Here is a 21,889-nt window from a genome sequence, read left to right as displayed (position 1 = left end):
TGAGCAATCCCAGACTTTGCCTACTCCTCCCTGTACAATCCCAGACTTTGCCTACTCTCCCCTATACAATCACAGACTTTTCCTACTCTCCTCTGTACAATCACAGACTTTGCCTACTCTCCCCTGTACAATCCCAGACTTTGCCTACTCTCCCCTATACAATCACAGACTTTGCCTACTCTCCCCTATACAATCACAGACTTTGCCTACTCTCCCCTGTACAATCCCAGACTTTGCCTACTCTCCCCTGTACAATCACAGACTTTTCCTACTCTCCCCTGTACATTCCCAGACTTTTCCTACTCTCCCCTATACAATCCCAGATTTTGGCTACTCTCCCCTGTACAATCACAGACTTTGCCTACTTCCCCTGTACAATCCCAGACTTTACCTATTTGCCTGTACAATCCCAGACTTTGCCTACTTCCCCTTTACAATCCCAGACTTTACCTACTTCCCCTGTACAATCCCAGACTTTACCTACTTGCCTGTACAATCCCAGACTTTACCTTCTTCCCCTGTACAATCCCAGACTTTACATACTTGCCTGTACAATCCCAGACTTTACCTACTTCCCCTGTACAATCCCAGACTTTGCCTAATCTCCCCTGTACAATCACAGACTTTGCCTAATCTCCCCAATACAATCCCAGACTTTGCCTAATCTCTCTCCCCCATCACAACCCCAGACTTTTTTTTACTTCCCCTCCTCACAATCCCAGACTTTGCCTACTCCCCCTTCCCCTTGCACAATTTCAGACTTTGCACATTCCACCCCCCTCCCCTGCTCAGTCCCAGACTTTGCCTACTCGCCCTGCACTATCCCAGACTATTCTTCCTAGTACAATCCTATGTTCGCCTACTCCTCCCTGAACACATACATTTTCTTCAGGTAGTAAAGTCTCGGCAAACGATGGGCCAGGCTTGTGGCGACCTCGTAGGGAATCGTATTCAACATGGCGGCCATGTTTCCCGCCGAGTTGGGGGCGCTGTAGTCGTTTTTGATGACGTAGAAGATGGTGGACTCGTCGACTTTCTCGTCCACGTTTACGGTGACGGCGTCCATAGAAACGCGGCCGACCACCGAGTACTCATGGCCTGCAAGCAAGTCAGGTTTGTGAACATGGGGAGGTGATAAGAACTTTTAATAGGAAGTTGATATTGGGCAAAGGGAAGTAAAGAAAAAAGTACCGTTGACTTGGGCGTGCCTAAGAAATTTTAGTTTCTTATGTTAGGTTGGAAGTTACATACAACATACAATGGCGTGGTTAGCTATCGGAAATACATCTCTCCCAAACGTAAAATAAAAAAAAATTGACGCCAGTGAAGACTGCGTTTAGGATGAGATTTAGGGTTTGAACTAGCCAACATACTTTAATATAAAAAAATAAAATACAGGTTACATAGTAACCACAAACAGTGTTTCTTTCAAACTTTTTAGGGGGTGGGGGTGAACTAAATATTTTAAGGGGGGGGGGCGGACATTGGATAAACAAATATATTTTGTATATACATTTTATTTCTTCCAGGGGGGGGGGGGGCAGAGACGGGGGCGGTAGACGTTCTTCAGGGGTAGGAGGGTAAGGGGGGGGGGGGGGGACAGAGAGCCTTGAAAGACAATCTGACCACAACAGACAAGTTTACCTTTCATATCTACCAGTACGCCCTGTGAAGACAAGAGTCTGTTGTAGCCATCGGCGTATCCAAAGCTGAAGGTCGCTATTCTCTGTGCCACCTCTGGTATTCTGGATGCAAACACCAATAGCCGATGTAGCAAGGGTACATGGTGATACTTTATACAAATTTAATGATCACCTAAAACACACTCAAAATCTACACTAGTAGTATATTAGGTCCCTTTTGGAGCGATTTTTTGGCGGAGGTGGGGAGGGTGAGGAACAATGACATATAGTAAAATACTCGGGAGCAGGATGCGCGGGATGCGCAATGACATATAGCAAAATACTCCCAGCCTGGCGCATCGGGAGGGTAAGGGTGGGTGAGCAGGATGCGCAGGATGCGCAAAGACATATAGTAAAATACTACGCCAACTGGGGTTGGCGGAGGTGGTGGGGAAGTAGGTCACCTTTTGGTGACCTTGTGACGTAATCATTGACCTTGTGACGTCATCATTGACCTTGTGACGTAATTAGTGACTTTGTGATGTAATCATTGACCTAGTTACGTAATTTTAATGCGTTTTTTAATGAGTTTTAATGAGTTTTTTAAATTTTTAATTAATTTTTGACCTAGTTACGTAATTTGATTATTTGTTTACTTTTTAATTAATTTTTATTGACCTAGTTACGTAATTGGATTTTAATGAGTTTGAATTTAATTTTGTAATTTTAATTAATTTTTATTAACGAGTTACGTAATTTGATTATTTGTTTGATTTTAAATTGTTTACTTTGTTTGTTTACTTGTTGTTTATTTGTTTATATTGTGTAATTTTTATTAACGAGTTACGTAATTTGATTATTTGTTTACTTTTTAATTATTTTTATTTTGTTTATTTTTAATTTTATTTTATAATTAGTTTGAATTTAATTTAATTAATTTGATTTTGATTACTTTGTTTAATTTATTTATTTGATATATTTCTTTTCTTTGTTGTTTAATGTTGTTTATTTATTTGAATGTATGTATGTTTTAAATAAAAGACTAACACTAGCATGTACTAGAACAGTCTTTGTATAGGGACCATTCAGCAACACAACGAACGTTACAAAAATAGAACATCCATTAAAGATAACGATCAGGCGACAGCTGTGTTACGTATCGACCCGCCCGCGAAGTTTTCTCACCGCTGCCCGTTTTAATGGGAAAGTATTGATCGCACCCACGGGCCATCACAGCATGATGTCCCACCTAATTACATTTTTCGTTATGCATCAGTGATTTTTCCCTGCTCGGTTTGACGGGTCATGATGATTAATGGCTTTTTTCCCCGCTCGGTTGACGGGTTATGGTAATTAACGACGTACATTAAGTGGCTTTCCGCGAAGCACTTAGGTCATTATGCAACAGCTGTTGTGCGACAGCTGGTGGTGTAATTACGCTGAGCAATCGTATAAATGACCGCGAAAATTGTGTTCTAAACACTTCGACTTCGGACTTCAAATCAAGCTTCACCGCGACTTATCCAACCTGCGACCTCTTTTGACTCCTGAGACTAACCCACGCCAGCTTTATCAACCATCACATCTACCTAACCCTCCACGGACCACCTCTTTTGTGTGTGTTTATTCTATTAAAGGTAAGGTTAATATTACTTTTGTGTTAAGGGTGCTAACCCTATTAAAATACCTTTTAATTAATTAATTTAATTTTGTATCGTACACCGAGGTAAGGTTAATAGTATGAATTATCCTTTACATATCATTTAAATAAATATGTATCTAAATAAGCAGGCAACTGTATTCCTTTTTAGTGCACAACCGACTCATCGACACAACCAGTGACCCTATTGAGCTACCTACCCATCCCTGAGGCATCCACTGAACCAAAGGATCCAGCTACATCCAACTACACCACTTCGGATCTCCACATACAGTTAACTACACGTTCAGCTTAGACGTTCAAACCCAGAGGTACGTTTCAATTTTCAATTTTGTTTTAAGTATGTTTTTTATTTTATGATTTTTATTTTATGTATTTATTTTTATTCTACAGCCAGCGACCTACCCAAGCATCCTACTACTAGACACTTCATCAATAATGGAAGCCGCCCAGTCTACCAGCCACCCAGCCATGACTCGTTTCACATGCGAGATCTGCGAGCGGGTATTCACCCTTAAACATCACTTGACAAGGCACCAAGACTCTGCACATGGACGACAAAGACATCCCTGCACAACATGTGGGAAAGTATTTACACGACTTGACAATTTGACAAGACACTTTACGAAAGCACACAACAACCAAACATCACCGACCGACACCCCATCAGCAACCAACAGACAAACACACCAACCCACATTAGAGACCGATAGAAAAACACACCAACCCACATTAGTGACCGACACACATACTGTCCAACGCCCATCAGCGACCCAAACAGCTCGTACCGCGGCCAACACTAACTCATTAAAACGACACACGACGTATGACGACATATCAAACAACAAACGCGTAAAGACTAACAACGACAGTAACCTTAATTCACACACCACTATTTTTCCTGTAGACGACCTTAGGGGAGATGCCGTAGACTTACACATGACCACAGACAAACCTTCACCGACAAGTCTTCTCACAGACATTCCTGACTTTATTAAACATAATCACGCCATTAACATGTTACAACAGGATTCACAGTCAAAACCCTACACAGACAATTTCTCCTTTTTTAGATGTTTAGCCAGACATTTAGGGTCACCCACAAGAGATCTTAGAATTCCAACATTAAAACTCGCGAAACAGTGGCAAGCGCACCAAGGTCTCGGGACCTTGGCTAATTTTAGCGGGGTTAGTTTGGTTGAAATTCCCCTCTTAGAGTCGTGTTTTAGTGTAAATATTGAGCTTTTTGAATTTAACGAAAATCAGGTCCTTTCTCCGAAAATTAGAAGTAGTGATAGGTTTAGGGAGACTGTGTATCTTTTATTTTTTCAAAATCAGTTTATGTACATTAATAATATAGGTGGGGCGGGTCACGCTTTCGCGTGTTCTGTGTGTAACAAATTATGGCCCACCGTTAAACAATTAAACAGACACGTGAAAGGGTGTAATGGGGGGAAACCCGTAGATAGGTATAAGGGAGGGGTTTATCAGACACAGCAAACAATCTGGGAGTTTTTAGCGTCCTATGGGTTAGATGTAGATAGTAACTTTGTTTATCCCTTCCGAGCAACTTACGATTTCGAATGCTATTTCGACCATACCGAGTTACCCACGTTAGGTAGAGTTACAAAAAGCGTTGCCAAACACGTGCCTTTGTCTTGCTCTGTCGCCTCAAACGTAGATGGGTTCGTCGAACCCATCTGTTTTATTTCGACTGGTGACCCTCAAGAATTAGTGACAAGAGTTATTGACAGACTCCACATAATCGCCGAGGCAGCTTATGGAATTTTGAAAAAACAGTTCGAGCCTGTTTTTAAGCAAATCAGGAAGTTATTTCCACCTAAAGCTAGGGGTAGTGATAATAAGTCGAACGACAAAGGGTTTGATAGTTTTCTTAGCGGTAGATTAGACGAGTATTTGCGACAAATGCCGGTTATAGGGTTTAATTCAGGAAAATATGATATAAATCTCGTTAAACCATATTTTATTCAGTACTTTTTAGCTTATTCAAACACAGAAGAGGGGTTAGAGGAGGGACCTAGAGCTAGTTGTAACGATGATGAAGACGAGGTAGAAGATAAAAAAACACCGTTTAAATATGTAGTTAAAAGAAATAATAATTTTATGTGTATATCAACTAATAAATTAAAGTTCTTAGATATAGTTAATTATCTAGCACCGGGGTTTAGCTATAGTAAATACCTCGCCGCGTATAATGTTAAAGAGACCAAGGGATTTTTTCCGTACGAATATGTCAAAAATTTAGCCGTCTTAGATGAAAAGTCTTTACCTCCGCATTCGGCCTTTTTTTCATCATTAAAAAATTGTAACATTTCAGACGAGGAGTACGCGACGTGTAGGCAAATTTGGGTAGAGAAGGGGATGCAAACGTTTAAAGATTATCTTATTTGGTATAACAATATCGATGTAAAACCGTTTATCGAAGCGCTCGAGCAGCAAACTAATTTTTACAAAAATTTAGGGGTTGATATTTTTAAAGACGCGATTTCTGTCCCGGGGGTAACCTTAAAATACTTATTCAAAACACTTCCCAAAAACGTTTCTTTTTCTTTGTGTTCCGAGCGCGAATCAGAGTTACATAAAACAATCCGAAATAATATCGTAGGGGGCCCCTCCATTATTTTTCATAGACATCACGAAAAGGGTGAAACGTTCATTAGGGGGAATAGTAAAAAGGTGGTACAGGCAATTAAGGGGTACGACGCAAACGCGCTTTATTTATGGTCTTTAATGCAAAAAATGCCGACGGGATTTCCGATTATTAGAAATAGTGAGGAGGGGTTTAGACCGCGTAAAGCGAATCATTATGGGGAACAGGCCTTTCAGTGGTTATCGTGGGTTTCAAAAACACAGGGGGTAACTTTAAAAACCGCGTTTAACGGGGGCGAAGTTAGCTTAGGATCTCGCCATATAAGAGTAGACGGGTGGGACGCGAACACTCGAACCGTTTATCAGTTCCATGGCTGCCTCTTTCATGGACACCCTGACTGCCCTTTAACTAAAGACAGAACAGTAAACCCCATTAGTAACAGACCCTTGACAGATTTATTTAAAAAGACAAACGAAATTACGAAGTACCTTACAGATACTGTTGACGTTAAAGTCGTAGAAATGTGGGAATGTGAGTGGGGGAACCAGAAAAAAATGAACCCAACTATTAAAGACTATTTAAAATCTATTGACAAATCGCAAAAGACACCGACACCGACCTATGGTAAGAAATGGCCCCTGACTGAAAAACAGATCATCGATTCTGTTTTAGACGACTCGTGTTTTGGACTGATAGAATGCGACATTAAAGTACCGGATAGTTTAAGAGAACATTTTAGTGAGATGACACCTATTTTTAAAAATACGGACGTTACGCGCGACGACATCGGACCGTTTATGAGACAATACGCGATCGATAACAACTTATTAACTAGCGGTAGACGGACTTTAATCGGTAGCTTTACAGGGGAGAAAATTTTATTAGCGACCCCCCTTTTAAAGTGGTATTTAAATCATGGGTTGGTGGTAACTAAAATTTATCAAGTCGTTGAATATAATCCGGTTGCATGTTTTAAGACATTTGGGGATACAGTTTCAGACGCGCGAAGAAAGGGGGACATAGACGATAAATACGCAATAACTAGTGAAACAATGAAATTGTTAGGAAACGCGGCATACGGTAAAACTTTGACGGATAAAACACGACATGCGGACATGACCTACTGTAGTGATAGGGATATAGGGGATTGTATTAATAATCCGCGCTTTAAAAAAATGACAAAACTTACCGACGATGTTTACGAAGTAGAAACGTTAAAAAAGAAGATAGTTTGGGATCTCCCACTTCAGATAGGCTTTTTCGTTTATCAGTACGCAAAACTTAGAATGTTAGAATTTTATTATGACTTTATAGACAAATATATAGATAGAACCGACTTTCAGCTATGTGAGATGGACACGGACAGTTTATACTTAGCCTTAAGTACCGATGACTTGTTAAAAGCCGTAAGACCGGGACTAGAACACGAGTTTTTTGACATTTACGACAAATGGTTCCCCTCAGAAGTATGCGACTCACATAGACCACAATTTATAAGCGGCAAAGGCACGGTAGATAGTCATTGTCTGGGGTGTAGGGCTAGGAAAATTTATGAAAAGAGAACACCGGGGTTGTTTAAATTAGAATATGAAGGGGATGGGATGGTATCTTTATGTAGTAAGACGTACCACTGTTTTGGCGACTATAATAAAACATCAACCAAGGGATTATCTAAAAATCACAACACACTAGGCAAAGAATCTTTCATGCAGGTCCTCACAACAAAGGAACCAAGTGGTGGGACAAACACAGGGTTCCGAGCATACAACACGGGGATATACACTTACACCCAACACAGAAACTCACTTTCTTACTTTTACATTAAAAGACAAGTAGACGCAGACAATGTCACAACATCTCCCCTAGACATATAAGACCTTTTAGTTTACCAACCGTGACTTTAACGAGACTTTACTGTAAATATGTAAATAAGACAGAACCATGACTGTATGCTGATGGGGTTGTTTTTATTCAATAAAAAACTTATGATATAAACGGTCTTTTTTAAATTTTTGATGTGAGTTATTGTTTTGTTACTTGTCCCTGAAAGTTAGGTAACTCGGTATCCTGAATAAGATGTATGACTGGAATCAAAATGAACCATTTAAAATACTGGATCCGAGTTGGAAATATCCCTTTACCGCTCTGATCGGTGCCCCAACCATTATCACAATTCGCCCTTCCCCTTCCCTTTGTCAGCAACCCCTTCCCCCTTCTCCCATCCCTAAGCTCAATACCAACCGATAGATACACAGACCGTACCACTACCCACACTATTCCTTGGACAGACAAAGGATGTAGGACAAGCTTACAGACAAGTATTTATTCAATTAATGTCACAACCCCCTAGAAACCACTCCAACAGACTGGGATATGTAACTTGTAGACACCACTCCCCAATGAATATCCCCTTCCTAAACACATTGACATTTACTCTCAAAAGTGACAATGTTCCCATCCAAACTTTTAAATCTTTCCATATACAAATAAAAATATCCACACCCAACTTTGAAATCTGCCTCGGTGAAAACTTCACCGACCCTAGTATGAACACGGCCCCTTAATCAATAAAAATTATTGATTTGTACTTTAGAATGATTAGATTGAATGATATGTATGCTAACGTCATATCATATTTAGTTTATACATCATTATTTTGGTGAAATTTAGACATTTTAAACTGTGTGTCATTTGACACGACGTACTATAACGTTGTTGATTTTTAAAACTTGAAGTTTATAATCTTAAGCAAATTTACCACCACCTTACCACCACCTTACCACTACTACCTTACCACCACCTTACCACTACTACCTTACCACCACCTTACCACCACCTTACCACCACCTTACCACCACCTTACCACCACCTTACCACCACTTTACCACCACCTTACCACCACCTTACCACCACCTTACCACCACCTTACCACCACCACCTTACCACCTTACCACCACCTTACCATCACCACCTTACCACCACCTTACCATGAAACCAAAACCACACCACCCTAGTATAAACTCTACACCTAGCAATTCCTAAACATGGATGGTTCGAACTCAAAACCAACCTCGGTGAAAACTTCACCGACCCTCGTATAAACTCTACACCAACCAACAACAAAACATTGCCTAGGTGAAAACAAAAAACCTATGATACTGTCCGTATAACTGTTAGTGAAAAGCACGGGACCCAACCGGGGGAAAAATCGATTAACGTGGTAACAGGTGTTCCCACACTTAACGCTGGCTTCGCGTTAATTACCATACCCCCTGCTGTGTTCGCTTTAGTGAACAACACATAAACCCACGAGGCGTGACCAAATTAATTAGGTGTGATGGGCCAGCGGCTGCGATCAATACTTTCCCATTAAAACGGGCAGCGGTGAGAAAACTTCGCGGGCGGGTCGATACGTAACACAGCTGTCGCCTGATCGTTATCTTTAATGGATGTTCTATTTTTGTAACGTTCGTTGTGTTGCTGAATGGTCCCTATACAAAGACTGTTCTAGTACATGCTAGTGTTAGTCTTTTATTTAAAACATACATACATTCAAATAAATAAACAACATTAAACAACAAAGAAAAGAAATATATCAAATAAATAAATTAAACAAAGTAATCAAAATCAAATTAATTAAATTAAATTCAAACTAATTATAAAATAAAATTAAAAATAAACAAAATAAAAATAATTAAAAAGTAAACAAATAATCAAATTACGTAACTCGTTAATAAAAATTACACAATATAAACAAATAAACAACAAGTAAACAAACAAAGTAAACAATTTAAAATCAAACAAATAATCAAATTACGTAACTCGTTAATAAAAATTAATTAAAATTACAAAATTAAATTCAAACTCATTAAAATCCAATTACGTAACTAGGTCAATAAAAATTAATTAAAAAGTAAACAAATAATCAAATTACGTAACTAGGTCAAAAATTAATTAAAAATTTAAAAAACTCATTAAAACTCATTAAAAAACGCATTAAAATTACGTAACTAGGTCAATGATTACATCACAAAGTCACTAATTACGTCACAAGGTCAATGATGACGTCACAAGGTCAATGATTACGTCACAAGGTCACCAAAAGGTGACCTACTTCCCCACCACCTCCGCCAACCCCAGTTGGCGTAGTATTTTACTATATGTCTTTGCGCATCCTGCGCATCCTGCTCACCCACCCTTACCCTCCCGATGCGCCAGGCTGGGAGTATTTTGCTATATGTCATTGCGCATCCCGCGCATCCTGCTCCCGAGTATTTTACTATATGTCATTGTTCCTCACCCTCCCCACCTCCGCCAAAAAATCGCTCCAAAAGGGACCTAATATACTACTTACACTCTCATATTTTCGCCAGTTAGGAAAAAAAAAACAACTTCTGGTGTCACCCCCCACCCCAACACACACCCCCATTTGACGTCACTTAAACGTGTGTTTAAGTGAAGTTACTTACACATATGTTTGGTCGTATCCCACCTTCCTACCCGCCTCCAGGTGTTTTATAAGGACGGGTCTAGCGACCCAGGACAGTGCCGGTTGTAGGCCCAGTTCCTGGTACGACTGTGCTGTTTCAGGGCTAGAGTCTGTTAGGGAACAAAAACAGTTGCTTTGCACATAGGAGATGGTATGAGAATCTGTTATTTAAAACATTGTTGTTAACACATTAGAGAAGGTAAGAGAGTCTGTTATTTAAAACATTTTTGTTAACAAATAGGAGATGGTATGAGAATCTGTTATTTAAAACATTTTGGTTAACAATTTGGAAAGGGAAGGGAGCCTGTCAGAGATCAATGAAAATATTTCAAACAAGAATGAGATTTGAAATCTTTCAAGCCAGTTTTTTTAAATGAACGTAATGGGTGTAATTTTGTGATGACGAAGCCTGACTATAATTTAAAATAGAACAACAGCGCATATCTAAATGCTGCTAAGTATCATACTTAAATCAAGAAGCTCATCCGTGCTTATCAAATGGAAGCTCTTACATAGCTATGTACTTACCTAATGGTAGCTTTTATGTAGCTATGTACTAACCTAATGGTAACAATACATAGCTATGTATTTACATACTGGTAGCTTTTATGTAGCTATGTACTAACCTAATGGTAACAATACATAGCTATGTATTTACATACTGGAAGCTTTTATGTAGCTATGTATTAACCTTATGGTAACAATACATAGCTATGTACTTACCTAATGGTAGCCCATACATAGCTATACCCGGTCTAACGAAGTCCAGATCAGTGGCAATACCTCGTATAATGGCAGCTGAGTTGGCCGCATGGAGTTTGATCCCTTTATCTCTATGGAAATGTAAGAAACGTTATTAACAAGAGTTTGATCCCTTTATCTCTATGGAGATATAAGAAACGTTACGAACAAGAGTTTGATCCCTTTATCTCTATGGAAATGTAAGAAACGTTATTAACAAGAGTTTGATCCCTTTATCTCTATGGAGATATAAGAAACGTTACGAACAAGAGTTTGATCCCTTTATCTCTATGGAAATGTAAGAAACGTTATGAACAGGAGTTTGATCCCTTTATCTCTATGGAAATATAAGAGACGTTACGAACAAGAGTTTGATCCCTTTATCTCTGAGAAAATTTAAAGAAAAATTACAAACATTTACTACTAACGGCCACCACAAGCTATGGTACACAATACGAACTGGTACCAGTATGTTTCCACCAGAATGTCAGACTAAACTCACTTGTACTGTTTGGTGGCTGTCAGGAAAGTCTGCAGTTGAAGGGCAGTGAACTCTGGGTCGTCCCACGCTTGGGCAAAGTGCGTCATGATGCTGTGGACGGTCACGCCCTCTTTCTTGCAAGTCTGACGAAGACAGACGACCGAAACATTAATGTAATAGCATCATCAAGAGCAAATGATTTTGTGTTCACGTTTTGTCTGATATTATCTTACGCGACCAATCAAAACAGTTTTAACATCGGTCTAACCACCATGTAAAGTACCATTTTTTAACCTGACACTTTTATGTGACCACGACATATGAATGGATAGTGTGGTCAGAACTATACCCAGCCGCCTTTGCTTTCCCTAACATGGGTCAGGTACCCATCACAACTGGGTGTGCTCAGAGACATTCTACTGATTCGTATTCGAGACTTTGAAGTTAGCAGTCTAGCGCTCAACCTGACCCAATTCCGAACTCTCTCTACACCTCAAGTAATGCGACGCAAAAAAAAGCAACTTGTATGATAAATGTAAAAATATTACTATTATGACATTTGAATACTATTTACAGCCTATACACCCATCAAACCAAAATTCAAATAATCCTACACTAACGATAGGATGACTGTAGTTTCTACAATCAATGGAAGACGAGGGGAACGGCCTCGTAGGATAGCAGAGCCTACAACTGTTAGCCCCGAAAGTATCGAGTTCAAATCCCACGCTCGAGTCTGTTGGAAGTCATTGAGTCTACCCAGATCTGATGGGTACCTGACTTTCGTTAGGGAAATAAATGCGGCTGGGCAAGGTGCTTACTACTGTATGCTGAGGTCTTTGAAACAGATAAACACTAATTCATCGACCCCATGCGTCTTGGGAAAAACTGATGATAATTCGATAAAGGTTGTATAGCATAAATATGCCAGAAAATTAAAATGAGCAGTGATAACGAAGAAAACTGTCCCGATCAGTGATTTAACACTGGGCAATTTCCCATGAGGCCCACACGACTTTTAAACGGCACAGAGACCAACGAAGGCGTAAAATCATGGACAGCTTGGACAACTAGACCTTTGACCTCTCACCTCGATTAAATTGGGCAGGTCCTCCACCTGGCATCCATTCCTGGACATGCCAGTGTCAACTTTGATCACGACAGAAACGTTCTGTAGAGGTAGGAGCATGACTTTTAAAATATGACTTGAAAAGTGATTTTAAAAGGTGGTTGAGAGACTTAAAATATTGCTTTAATAATTTAATAATTTAACTAAACACATCTTTATATGACTTTAAAATGTGACTCATAAAATTGTCGCTTTGAAATATAATTTAAAAATGTGAAGTTGAATGTGTTAAGTTCTGCTCTGACTTTTGTTTTACAAAGTTGGACTGATCATGATATGTAATATGTAGGCATAGTAAGCAGAGGCGTAGCGAGGGGGGGGTGCGGACCGCACCGGGTGACACCATTCAGGGGGTGACACCAAGGCAAAAAATAGCAAAATATATAGAGAAAAATTTGAGGGGGGTGCAAATCGAAAGTTTGAGGGGGGGGGGGGGGTACAAATCGAAAGTTTGAGGGGGGGGGGGGTGCAAATCGGAAATTTGAAAGTTTGTCCCCGAAAAGGGTTTCTACGCCTCTGCGGGGGGGGGGGGGGGGGACACCATTAAGTGCCGCACCGGGTGACACCCGACCTCGCTACGCCACTGATAGTACGTCAGGTTCTCATATAGTACCTTTCGTGTCCTCACTACTTTACAAGAGCCAAAACTTGATGGGGAATGGCTTTCTGGGGAGTGACGTATCGGGGAGTGGCGTCCCTGGGAGTATCCTTCTGGGGAGTAGCGTCCCTTGGAGTGGCGCTCTGAGAAGTGGGGGTCGGATGAGTGGCGGCCAGGGGACAGACGGCCCGGGTAATGCTGTCTTGGGGTGAGACACCCGGGAGACTGACAGCCGGGTGACTGGGAGCCGGGTGAACTAAAGCCGGTTGACCGGATCTCGTCCTCACTGCCGGCGACACTCAAGCAGGGTTCGATGACCGCCGCCCTCTCGGCTAGTTTCTTGATGAAGGACTCGGTGCTGGCTGTTGGTGTGAGGTCGTACTGCAGCATCGTGTCGATCTCTTCCTCGGCACAGCTGCCTGCCCGGAGATAAATTAGGGATAAATAAGGTCAGAGGGTAATGGTCATCATTATAAGCAAATATGGTCAGAGGGTAAAGGTCATCATTATAAGCAAATATGGTCAGAGGGTAAAGGTCATCATTGTAAAGCAAACACGGTCATAGATGTCAGGTTAATGGCTATCGTTGTTAGACAAATATTGTATGAAGAGATAGTGTGGTCAGAACTATGCACAGCCGCCTTTACTTTCCCTAAAGTGAGTTAGGTACCCATCAGAGTTGGGTGGACTCAGGGACGGTCTACTGACTTGATCCCGGATTCGACTCGAGATTACGGGTTAGCAGTTCAGCTCTCTACCGCTACACCGCTCCGTCCCCTATCTCTCTTCATATGCTGAGGTCACAGCAACAAGTGAACTACTTAACTATAGACCGTCAGGTTTGAAAAGAGAACTTTACTACTTACTTACACTAAATATTGTCAAATGCCTTCAGCTAAAGGGACGGCGTGGTCAAATGGTAGAGAGGCTACGACCCGATGGTCTCGAGTTCAGATCTCGGTCCGGATTCGGGGCTATAGGATGTCCCTGAGTCAAGCCAGCTCTTATGGACTCCTGACTCACATTAATGAAAGTAAGGGCGGCTGGCTTTAGTGCTGAACACTTATCCCTTTACATGCCAAGGTCAAGAAACATGAAATCTACTTTATCAGCCCCATGTATGGTTAGGTCTGAAAGAGCTTCTTTACTTTTTATTTCGAAATATAAACCTCTTCTTAATCTGCCCCTTATGTCTTGGACAAGAACAGGAATGTTACAATTTAATATATTAATGACATATTTTATTAGTTTAGTTACATGTATGTTAATTAAATACGGATATGTTTAAAAAAAAAACGATAACGTATATCTTACAAGACGATTTGTGCTAGAATATAATGCCATTTATTGCAATGACGTATTTGTTAATTCAATGACGGATATGTTATAAATCCCACTTCTTCATCTTCTTTGTTCTTAATTTTAGCATTGGAGGGGATCCCCTCCATCACAATTAAGGATACGTGTCAACTGGTTATGCGCCCTTGAGGCCATTGACTCCGATTTCAGCCTGCTTTTTTTTTTGGATTTGCTTCCATAGCCTTTGCCCAACCAAGAACAAACTACAAGGCAGCAGTTATTTGATTTTAGAGTTGTCTCTCCTAGAAGAGTGGCTGTCCCTAGCTCACGAGACTCATCTGCCCGAAGGTTCGAACTCAAGACTTTTCGGTTTAGCACCCATGAGCTTTACCGACTCGACCACCCCGACCCCTTATGTTATAATTCAATGACGTATAAGTTATAATTAAATGACGTATGAGTTATATTTCAATGAGGTATATGTTATAATTCAATGACGTATATGTTATAATTCAATGACGTATAAGTTATAATTCAATGAGGTATATGTTATAATTAAATGACGTATAAGTTATAATTCAATGACGTATAAGTTATAATTAAATGACGTATAAGTTATAATTCAATGAGGTATATGTTATAATTCAATGACGTATATGTTATAATTCAAGGACGTATGTGTTATAATTGTTATAATTCAATGACGTATATGTTATAATTAAAGGACGTATAAGTTACCCAGTACTTGAATAAAGCCAGTGATGTAGTTAGACCGTAGTTCCTGGCCCTCTAGTGACGTGGCCACGGCGAAATGTTCCAGGCCAATGTAGTTCAAATGTTTGGCCACCGTTACAGCACCGTGGCCGTAAGCGTTTCCTTTCAACACGGCCATGATTTCTGGGGAAAATAGATGGTCATGATTTCTGGGGAAAATAGATGTCCATGATTTCTGGGGAAAATAGATGGTCATGATTTCTGGGGAAAATAGATGGTCATGATTTCTGGGGAAAATAGATGGTCATGATTTCTGTGGAAAAAAGATGGTCATGATTTCTGGGGAAAAATTAATACATGGTCATGATTTCTGGGGAAAATAGATGGTCATGATTTCTGGGAAAAATAGATGGTCATGAGTTCTGTGGAAAATAGATGGTCATGATTTCTGGGGAAAAAAGATGGTCATGATTTCTGGGGAAAATAGATGGTCATGATTTCTGTGGAAAATAGATGGTCATGATTTCTGGGCAAAATAGATGGTCATGGTTTCTGGGGAAAAATTAATAGATGGTCATGATTTCTGGGGAAAACAGATGGTCATGATTTTTGGGGAAAATAGATGGTCATGATTTCTGGGGGAAATAGATGGTCATGATTTCTGGGGAAAAAAGATGGTCATGATTTCTGGGGAAAAAAGATGGTCATGATTTCTGGGGGAAATAGATGGTCATGATTTCTGGGGAAAAAGATCTTCATGAATTCTGGGGAAAATAGATATTGTCGTTACAAATTCCTCCTCACAATGTATAGGTAGGTGTCATCAACGACAAGAGTTTACTTTCATACTTAAAGAGAGTTTACATTTTTATTATATTTATTATTATATATTATTTACTTTTTCATTTTTAGAGTATGTAAATGATTCTCTCAATATATACTAAGACAGCAGGGGTTAAAAGCATTATTATGATTATCTTTTACATAATGAGTATGTTTAAAAGATATGATATGCAAATTCAACGGATTTGATCTAGTATGGATTCAAAATACTTACCACCCCCACCCATGCAGTGGATTCAAAATTCTTAATACAGTCATAGATTTAAACTAAGGAATCCACCTGCAAATTCAAAAAGATTTAATCCATCTGTGGATTAAAAAAAATATCCTCCTGTGGATTCAAAAAACTTAATCCACCTATGGATTTAAAAGATGATCCGCCAGTGGACTGACGATACTTTATCGATCCACAGATTCCAAAGATGATCCACTTTAACCCCCCCCCCCACCCCCAGGTAAGAACAGACGCAACTCACGTGTGTGGTCCTCACACTTGGACTTGAGGATGTTGATGTTGTTGACGATGGCGTCGAGCTCCACCCTGATGAAGGTGCTGCGGCCCGCCTTGCTGAAGTCCGTCACCTCCTTGACCTTGGACTTGATCATCGTGACGTCAGGCCGCTAGCAGACGATGGAGGGCGGGGCAGATCCACGCTGATGGTTTCTTCCTCTACTGGGACGATTAAGTCATTTAAAAAAAAGTCAATATGGTACGGCATGGTCGAGTGGTAGGGGAGACTGCTCTTAAAACGAAACTGTTTAGTTCGAGTTCATAAAGTTAACCTGTAAGAGGATGTTGCTGAGACTGCACAATTATGATAGGTATTTGAGTACATAGGGAAAAAGTAAAAGCGGCTGGGTATAGTGCTGAAGACGTATATCATCTAAAGACGATAATGCATATTGTTGATCACACACTTTTTTTTTTGCGAAAGATGATGATAATTCTATAAAAAATGGTGAAAATCAGAAAAGTGATGGTCAAAGAATCAGATGCACCTAGATGTTGAATTTCGGTTTGTCAAAACTAAGACCGACATCTACGTCCCAAATTTATGGGAGTTTATTCAATACACAATATCGATTTTCTTTTAAAATAGATTTAAAATGAAAGAAAAATGTCACATAGCTGTACAGATTAATGGGGCTGTTAGGTATTACCAATCACGGTTTTCTCTTCATAATTCTAATATATATATATATATATATATATATATATATATATATATATATATATATATATATATATATACATATATATATATATGCCATATATTGACATTAGTGATCCAAAAAGCTTGATGGTTTGATTAATTAAAAAGCTTCTTTTGCGTGACAATAAATGGATATTTTTTGTTAGCCCTTGGATTAAATGTATTATTGCTGATTTCAGATTCGGATATTTTAACAAAAGGATTCTAAAAAAGATACTTGTATAAGAATATTTTCCTGTTGAAACACACACAAACACAAGCAGTATATCTAGTAAGCCCATGAAGCTGTAACTATATCACACGAGTGTAGACCATCCAGCAAGCGTTATAAGTTAGTTTTTCCTGAGGCTTTCAAAAGACATGCGACACGATGCAACACACACAATTGCGTGTTTACTTGTCACAGATTTAAAACTTCAGGTCTTGCTGGCAAGGTTTAATTTACGACTTGCCCTAAAAAAATTGCCCTCAATTTTAAATAACCAGAAAACAGATGCAAAGGCGGAGATTTATTTTCTCCAATGTCTTGCGTTACGTTTTAAATGATATCAATGGCTAAAGATTGCTAATCTGAGTTCGGTTCAAGAGATTGAGTCTATATGAAGTCCCTGAATCAAATCAGCTTTAACGAGTGCTTTGAGTTAATTAAGTTGTGGAGTGTATAGGCAGCTGTATATAATACCTAGTGTGGTAGACCTTCATACCTATGCTGTGCTACGTGAAAAAGGTGAACTCTTCTTTATCTGCCCTATTTACCGTCTGGTATGAGAGGTTAATTTACTTATTTAACTATGTAAACAAACACTATATCAATTATTTCAGTACTCACGGCTGCAGTTCTTGTTATTGTTGATATCAAGTTAACTTACTTTACAATTTACTAACAACACCCATCTCCTCACAAGAACAAAAATCTATTACTGTGACATTATTTCATACTGGTTTAAACTATAAAACATACACACTACACTAGATATACAATCGACAGAGTAGAATACGATAAACATACTCAACATATTGTGATGCTTCTGATGTAATAAGTATAATATACTGCAGTATTTTCTTAATACTTGATGACTGAAACACAAACAGGAAGTGTCCAGGACCGCTGTCAGCCAGAAACCATTATAATATACAGTCTGGCATAATGCGCTCCTTGTAAAGCAATGTAAACACGGTATTGGGAATTCCCACACAAAAAATGCGCAAATAGGCATTGTACCATTGTTTATTTTATTAACGTGTGTTGTTATATTATGTATTAAAATTTTTGTTAGAATAACTTTCATAAATCAAATATTCCCCCCCCCCCCCCTTGGCTCTGATTTGTTTTTTAGCGCAATTTCCGTTCTGGAGAATTGCGTTTATTAACCCGTCATTTCTGGATGTATGAATGGATGTGTGTCCGCAGCTTTAAGTCGTATCTCCTCCTCAACGAAGCAATATCGAGGACTAGTTCCAAAGCAATTATGTTAAGCAAGTTACGAGGATGAACATAGGCCAAAACAATTCCGGGTTTCTTTCATGGATTTCCCGGAAAAGCCAAAAAACCTCGACAAAATGCAGTTTTTGGCCCATATCTCGGCAACCAGACCACTTAGCGACTTGAAACATGTACCAATCGATTCCTGCCATAATTTAGAACAATATTGCCGAAGAAAGTTTTCAAAAATATCCTTTCGTTCGGTCACAAAAAGTTTTTTGAATTAATTAAAATTTGGACCGAATTAGTAGGCATTTTTATCCAACCACACCACACGCGTCATCACATTCAATAGCTGCGCCATCACGTTCAATGGCTGCGATATCACGTTCAGTAGCTAGGCGCGCAATGGTTTTTAGTCATGTAACTCTATTGTAAATAAACATGTAAAATACTGGAAAAAAAATTAATAAAAAACGTTTTAATAACTTACCAATGGTTTTACTAGCCCTGCTCTTGATTTACGCTACGACAGAGCTATTTTTAGATAACATAAGGAAATTGCGCTAAAATTGTCACTAGACTTTTTAATTACCTTGTTTATAACCTAAAAAACTAGTTACTTTTAGCAAACAAAGTAGATGAATAATTTTACTAAATCTAGGCATATCTACTTTTTCAAAAACTTTTTGTTAACGTTTCAATTTTATTATACTAAAAAACTCCAAACTGCTGAGCAACCAGTAGTGAAATCACGATAAGCAAAAAATAAATTGTTCAAGAATGTCAGGAAGTAGATATAATCAAATTGTAAAGTTTATTTTTAGTTCAATCACAATGACGCATCCACCAAAAAGGATGCAACTTATATGACACAGCTTTCTTATTAACTATTTTCTGAAAATTTAAAAACCCCTTCAAGCTACATTTTTCAAAAAATAATAAATCTTTTTTTTTTAAAGAATCCCTGCTATTTAAAACCACTGCGCAGAGCCTACCTTAAATCGCTACACACCCTAAAGACATACACCTAGTTCCTTCTGAATACGCGCGCTTTCGTTTTACCACATTCTCGACAAGTTTTACAACAGCTATATACAACATTTGATTACCTTTCGAACTTAGTGAACTCAAAATACGTTTCGCAATTTCAGTGTCTTTAGTATATCCGCCTCTGACTCTGAGGTTATGTCTTATGGTTTGGTAAGATAATTTGTTAAAACTTGTACACAACTTTTTCTTTAAAAAAAAAAGGCCTAGCGGCTTTATAAGTGGCAAAGCCAAAAATAAATTGGTATTTTCGTAGCCAAGAAATAAGTGGGTTTTTTATGTTTAGCCTTTCAAGTGTGTACATCAAGAAGCGCTTGACTGCACGTTTGTGCAGTAGAAAATGTAAAAAAAAATATTATGAAATAAAATAAATGAAGCGTTGGATGTCAGGGATGAGTGCGTGCAGTTAGTGGTGCAGTCGATGTACACAGCACATGAGTGTAGGTAGTGGTGCAGGCGACTTGAGATGTTTGATGTAAGATGTACACAGCACATGAGTGTGTACTGAGCGGTACAGCCGATGTACACAGCACACACAACAAACACACAACACATACATATATATATATATATATATATATATATATATATATATATATATATATATATATATATATATATATATATATATATATATATATATATATATATATATATATACACATATACATACATACATACATACATACATATATATATATATATATATATATATATATATATATATATATATATATATATATATATATGTAATATATATAATTTTTTTTAGAAAATATATACTCCCCCCCCCCCCTCTTATTCCCTGGAGGAAAAAAGTCTGAAAGAAGACCAGTAGCTGATACTTCAGTCAGTTTTAAACGTGGTTGTACACACCATCGTGTGCTTATAAAATGGGTGTCGACAGTTGGAGAAATCCAAATCTTGAAATTAAGTATGGGACTAAGTTCTGACATTTACCTTGAAGATAAGCCAGTTAGTGTAGGGACAGTCACTACATTGATGTAGAGCTAAATTTCGGACGTGACTCCCCCCCACCCCCCCCCCCAAGACAGTAATAAAAATCCAGACACTTCTCACCCAGCATGATAAACACGCCACTATATACCCCAAACCTTTGTTCTATAAAAAGAAATGTATCTATCACCCTACATGCCCTCCCCACACCCCACCCCTCTCCCCCGTATGTTAAATATCTCTAATATGGAGTGTGCCAAATGCCGTGTATGAAGTAGTTCTACAAAACACATGGAACTAAAATACAAAATGAGCTTTTTAGTTAAACTTTCTTGGGGGTGGAAGGGGGGGGGAATTTTACATTTTTTTTAAAAGGGGGGGGGGATAATGGGCGGATAATGGTTCAAGTTAAATTACATATGGTCTCTATTTAAATTTAATATCGCCATAGATGATGGAGGGAGGGGGGGGGGGAGGGGGGGGGGGATGGGTATGAACTAAGTTAGAAACATTCCATGCTCATTGCACAACTTCTAAATAATCGGAATTTTAAATAACCAAAGTTTAATTTTCTAAAGAAAATTATAATTTCTTCACATTGAACAATCATATAAAAGATCTAACTATTTATACTATATTCCGACGCTGAATGTAGATCTACTAATAAAACTAAGTGAAAAAAAAAAATTAATGTAATTACCGTGAAACAACGTGATGAATTAGAGAACAAGATACAACATGGACGTGATACATTTGAAATGGGTCTCCATGTGAAACGGAACAAATTCCTAGAGACGTGGTTCAGGTGTAATGGACTAATACCGTTTTACTCAGGTTGGCCGTATAGTTGCATAATAAATGCGAAAATTCCGACTTAACGCGTGGCCAAAACGGTTTTTAAAGCAAGCGGAATAAAAGCGTTGGGGTCAAGGTCAGTCGGAATTTTACCTAAACGAGAGGAAATTTTTACATTGTTATCTCTCTTGTTTGGTGTTTTGTTATAGAAATTTTTGAAATATATTTTAACAGTATTTATTTTTGGTATATTTATTCTTGGT

At 38.7% G+C, this 21,889-nt stretch overlaps 1 protein-coding gene across 7 annotated transcripts; it reads right to left on the bottom strand.

Annotated features, from left to right (window-relative positions):
- Positions 1-793: 793 nt before the first annotated feature.
- LOC131932308 (alanine racemase) lies at positions 794-21,665 on the bottom strand. Of its 7 annotated transcripts, none has more exons than XM_059289179.1 (10): positions 21,532-21,665; positions 16,664-16,860; positions 15,369-15,527; positions 13,347-13,750; positions 12,695-12,775; positions 11,626-11,747; positions 11,106-11,215; positions 10,363-10,492; positions 1,645-1,745; positions 794-1,098 (listed from the first exon to the last, which is right to left on the bottom strand). In XM_059289179.1, exons 2-10 carry the CDS (start codon positions 16,791-16,793, stop codon positions 860-862), a joined length of 1,476 nt encoding a protein of 491 aa, XP_059145162.1. In that variant the 5' UTR covers positions 16,794-16,860; positions 21,532-21,665; the 3' UTR covers positions 794-859. The 7 variants fall into 7 exon arrangements, with proteins under 7 accessions (XP_059145162.1, XP_059145165.1, XP_059145161.1 ...); XM_059289182.1 differs by lacking the exon at positions 21,532-21,665 and adding an exon at positions 19,937-19,983 and having other exon boundaries at positions 16,664-16,857; XM_059289178.1 differs by lacking the exon at positions 21,532-21,665 and adding an exon at positions 18,411-18,532.
- Between the last annotated feature and the right edge of the window lie 224 nt (positions 21,666-21,889).

The sequence above is a fragment of the Physella acuta genome, unplaced genomic scaffold (genome assembly GCF_028476545.2).
Source record: "Physella acuta isolate Inbredline_101_S28 unplaced genomic scaffold, ASM2847654v3 ptg002135l, whole genome shotgun sequence".
NCBI lineage: Eukaryota > Metazoa > Mollusca > Gastropoda > Physidae > Physella > Physella acuta.
Note: the sequence above shows the minus strand (reverse complement) of the source record. Positions and strands in the feature narration are given on the sequence as shown.

Coding starts and splice junctions, on each gene's coding strand:
- LOC131932308 (XM_059289179.1), bottom strand. CDS start 16,793: ATGATCAAGTCCAAGGTCAAGGAGGTGACGGACTTCAGCAAGGCGGGC. Junction 12,776..13,346: donor AAGTAGTGAGGACACGAAAG/GTACTATATGAG, acceptor CTACCTCTACAG/AACGTTTCTGTCGTGATCAA. Junction 1,099..1,644: donor CGTACTGGTAGATATGAAAG/GTAAACTTGTCT, acceptor ACTTGCTTGCAG/GCCATGAGTACTCGGTGGTC.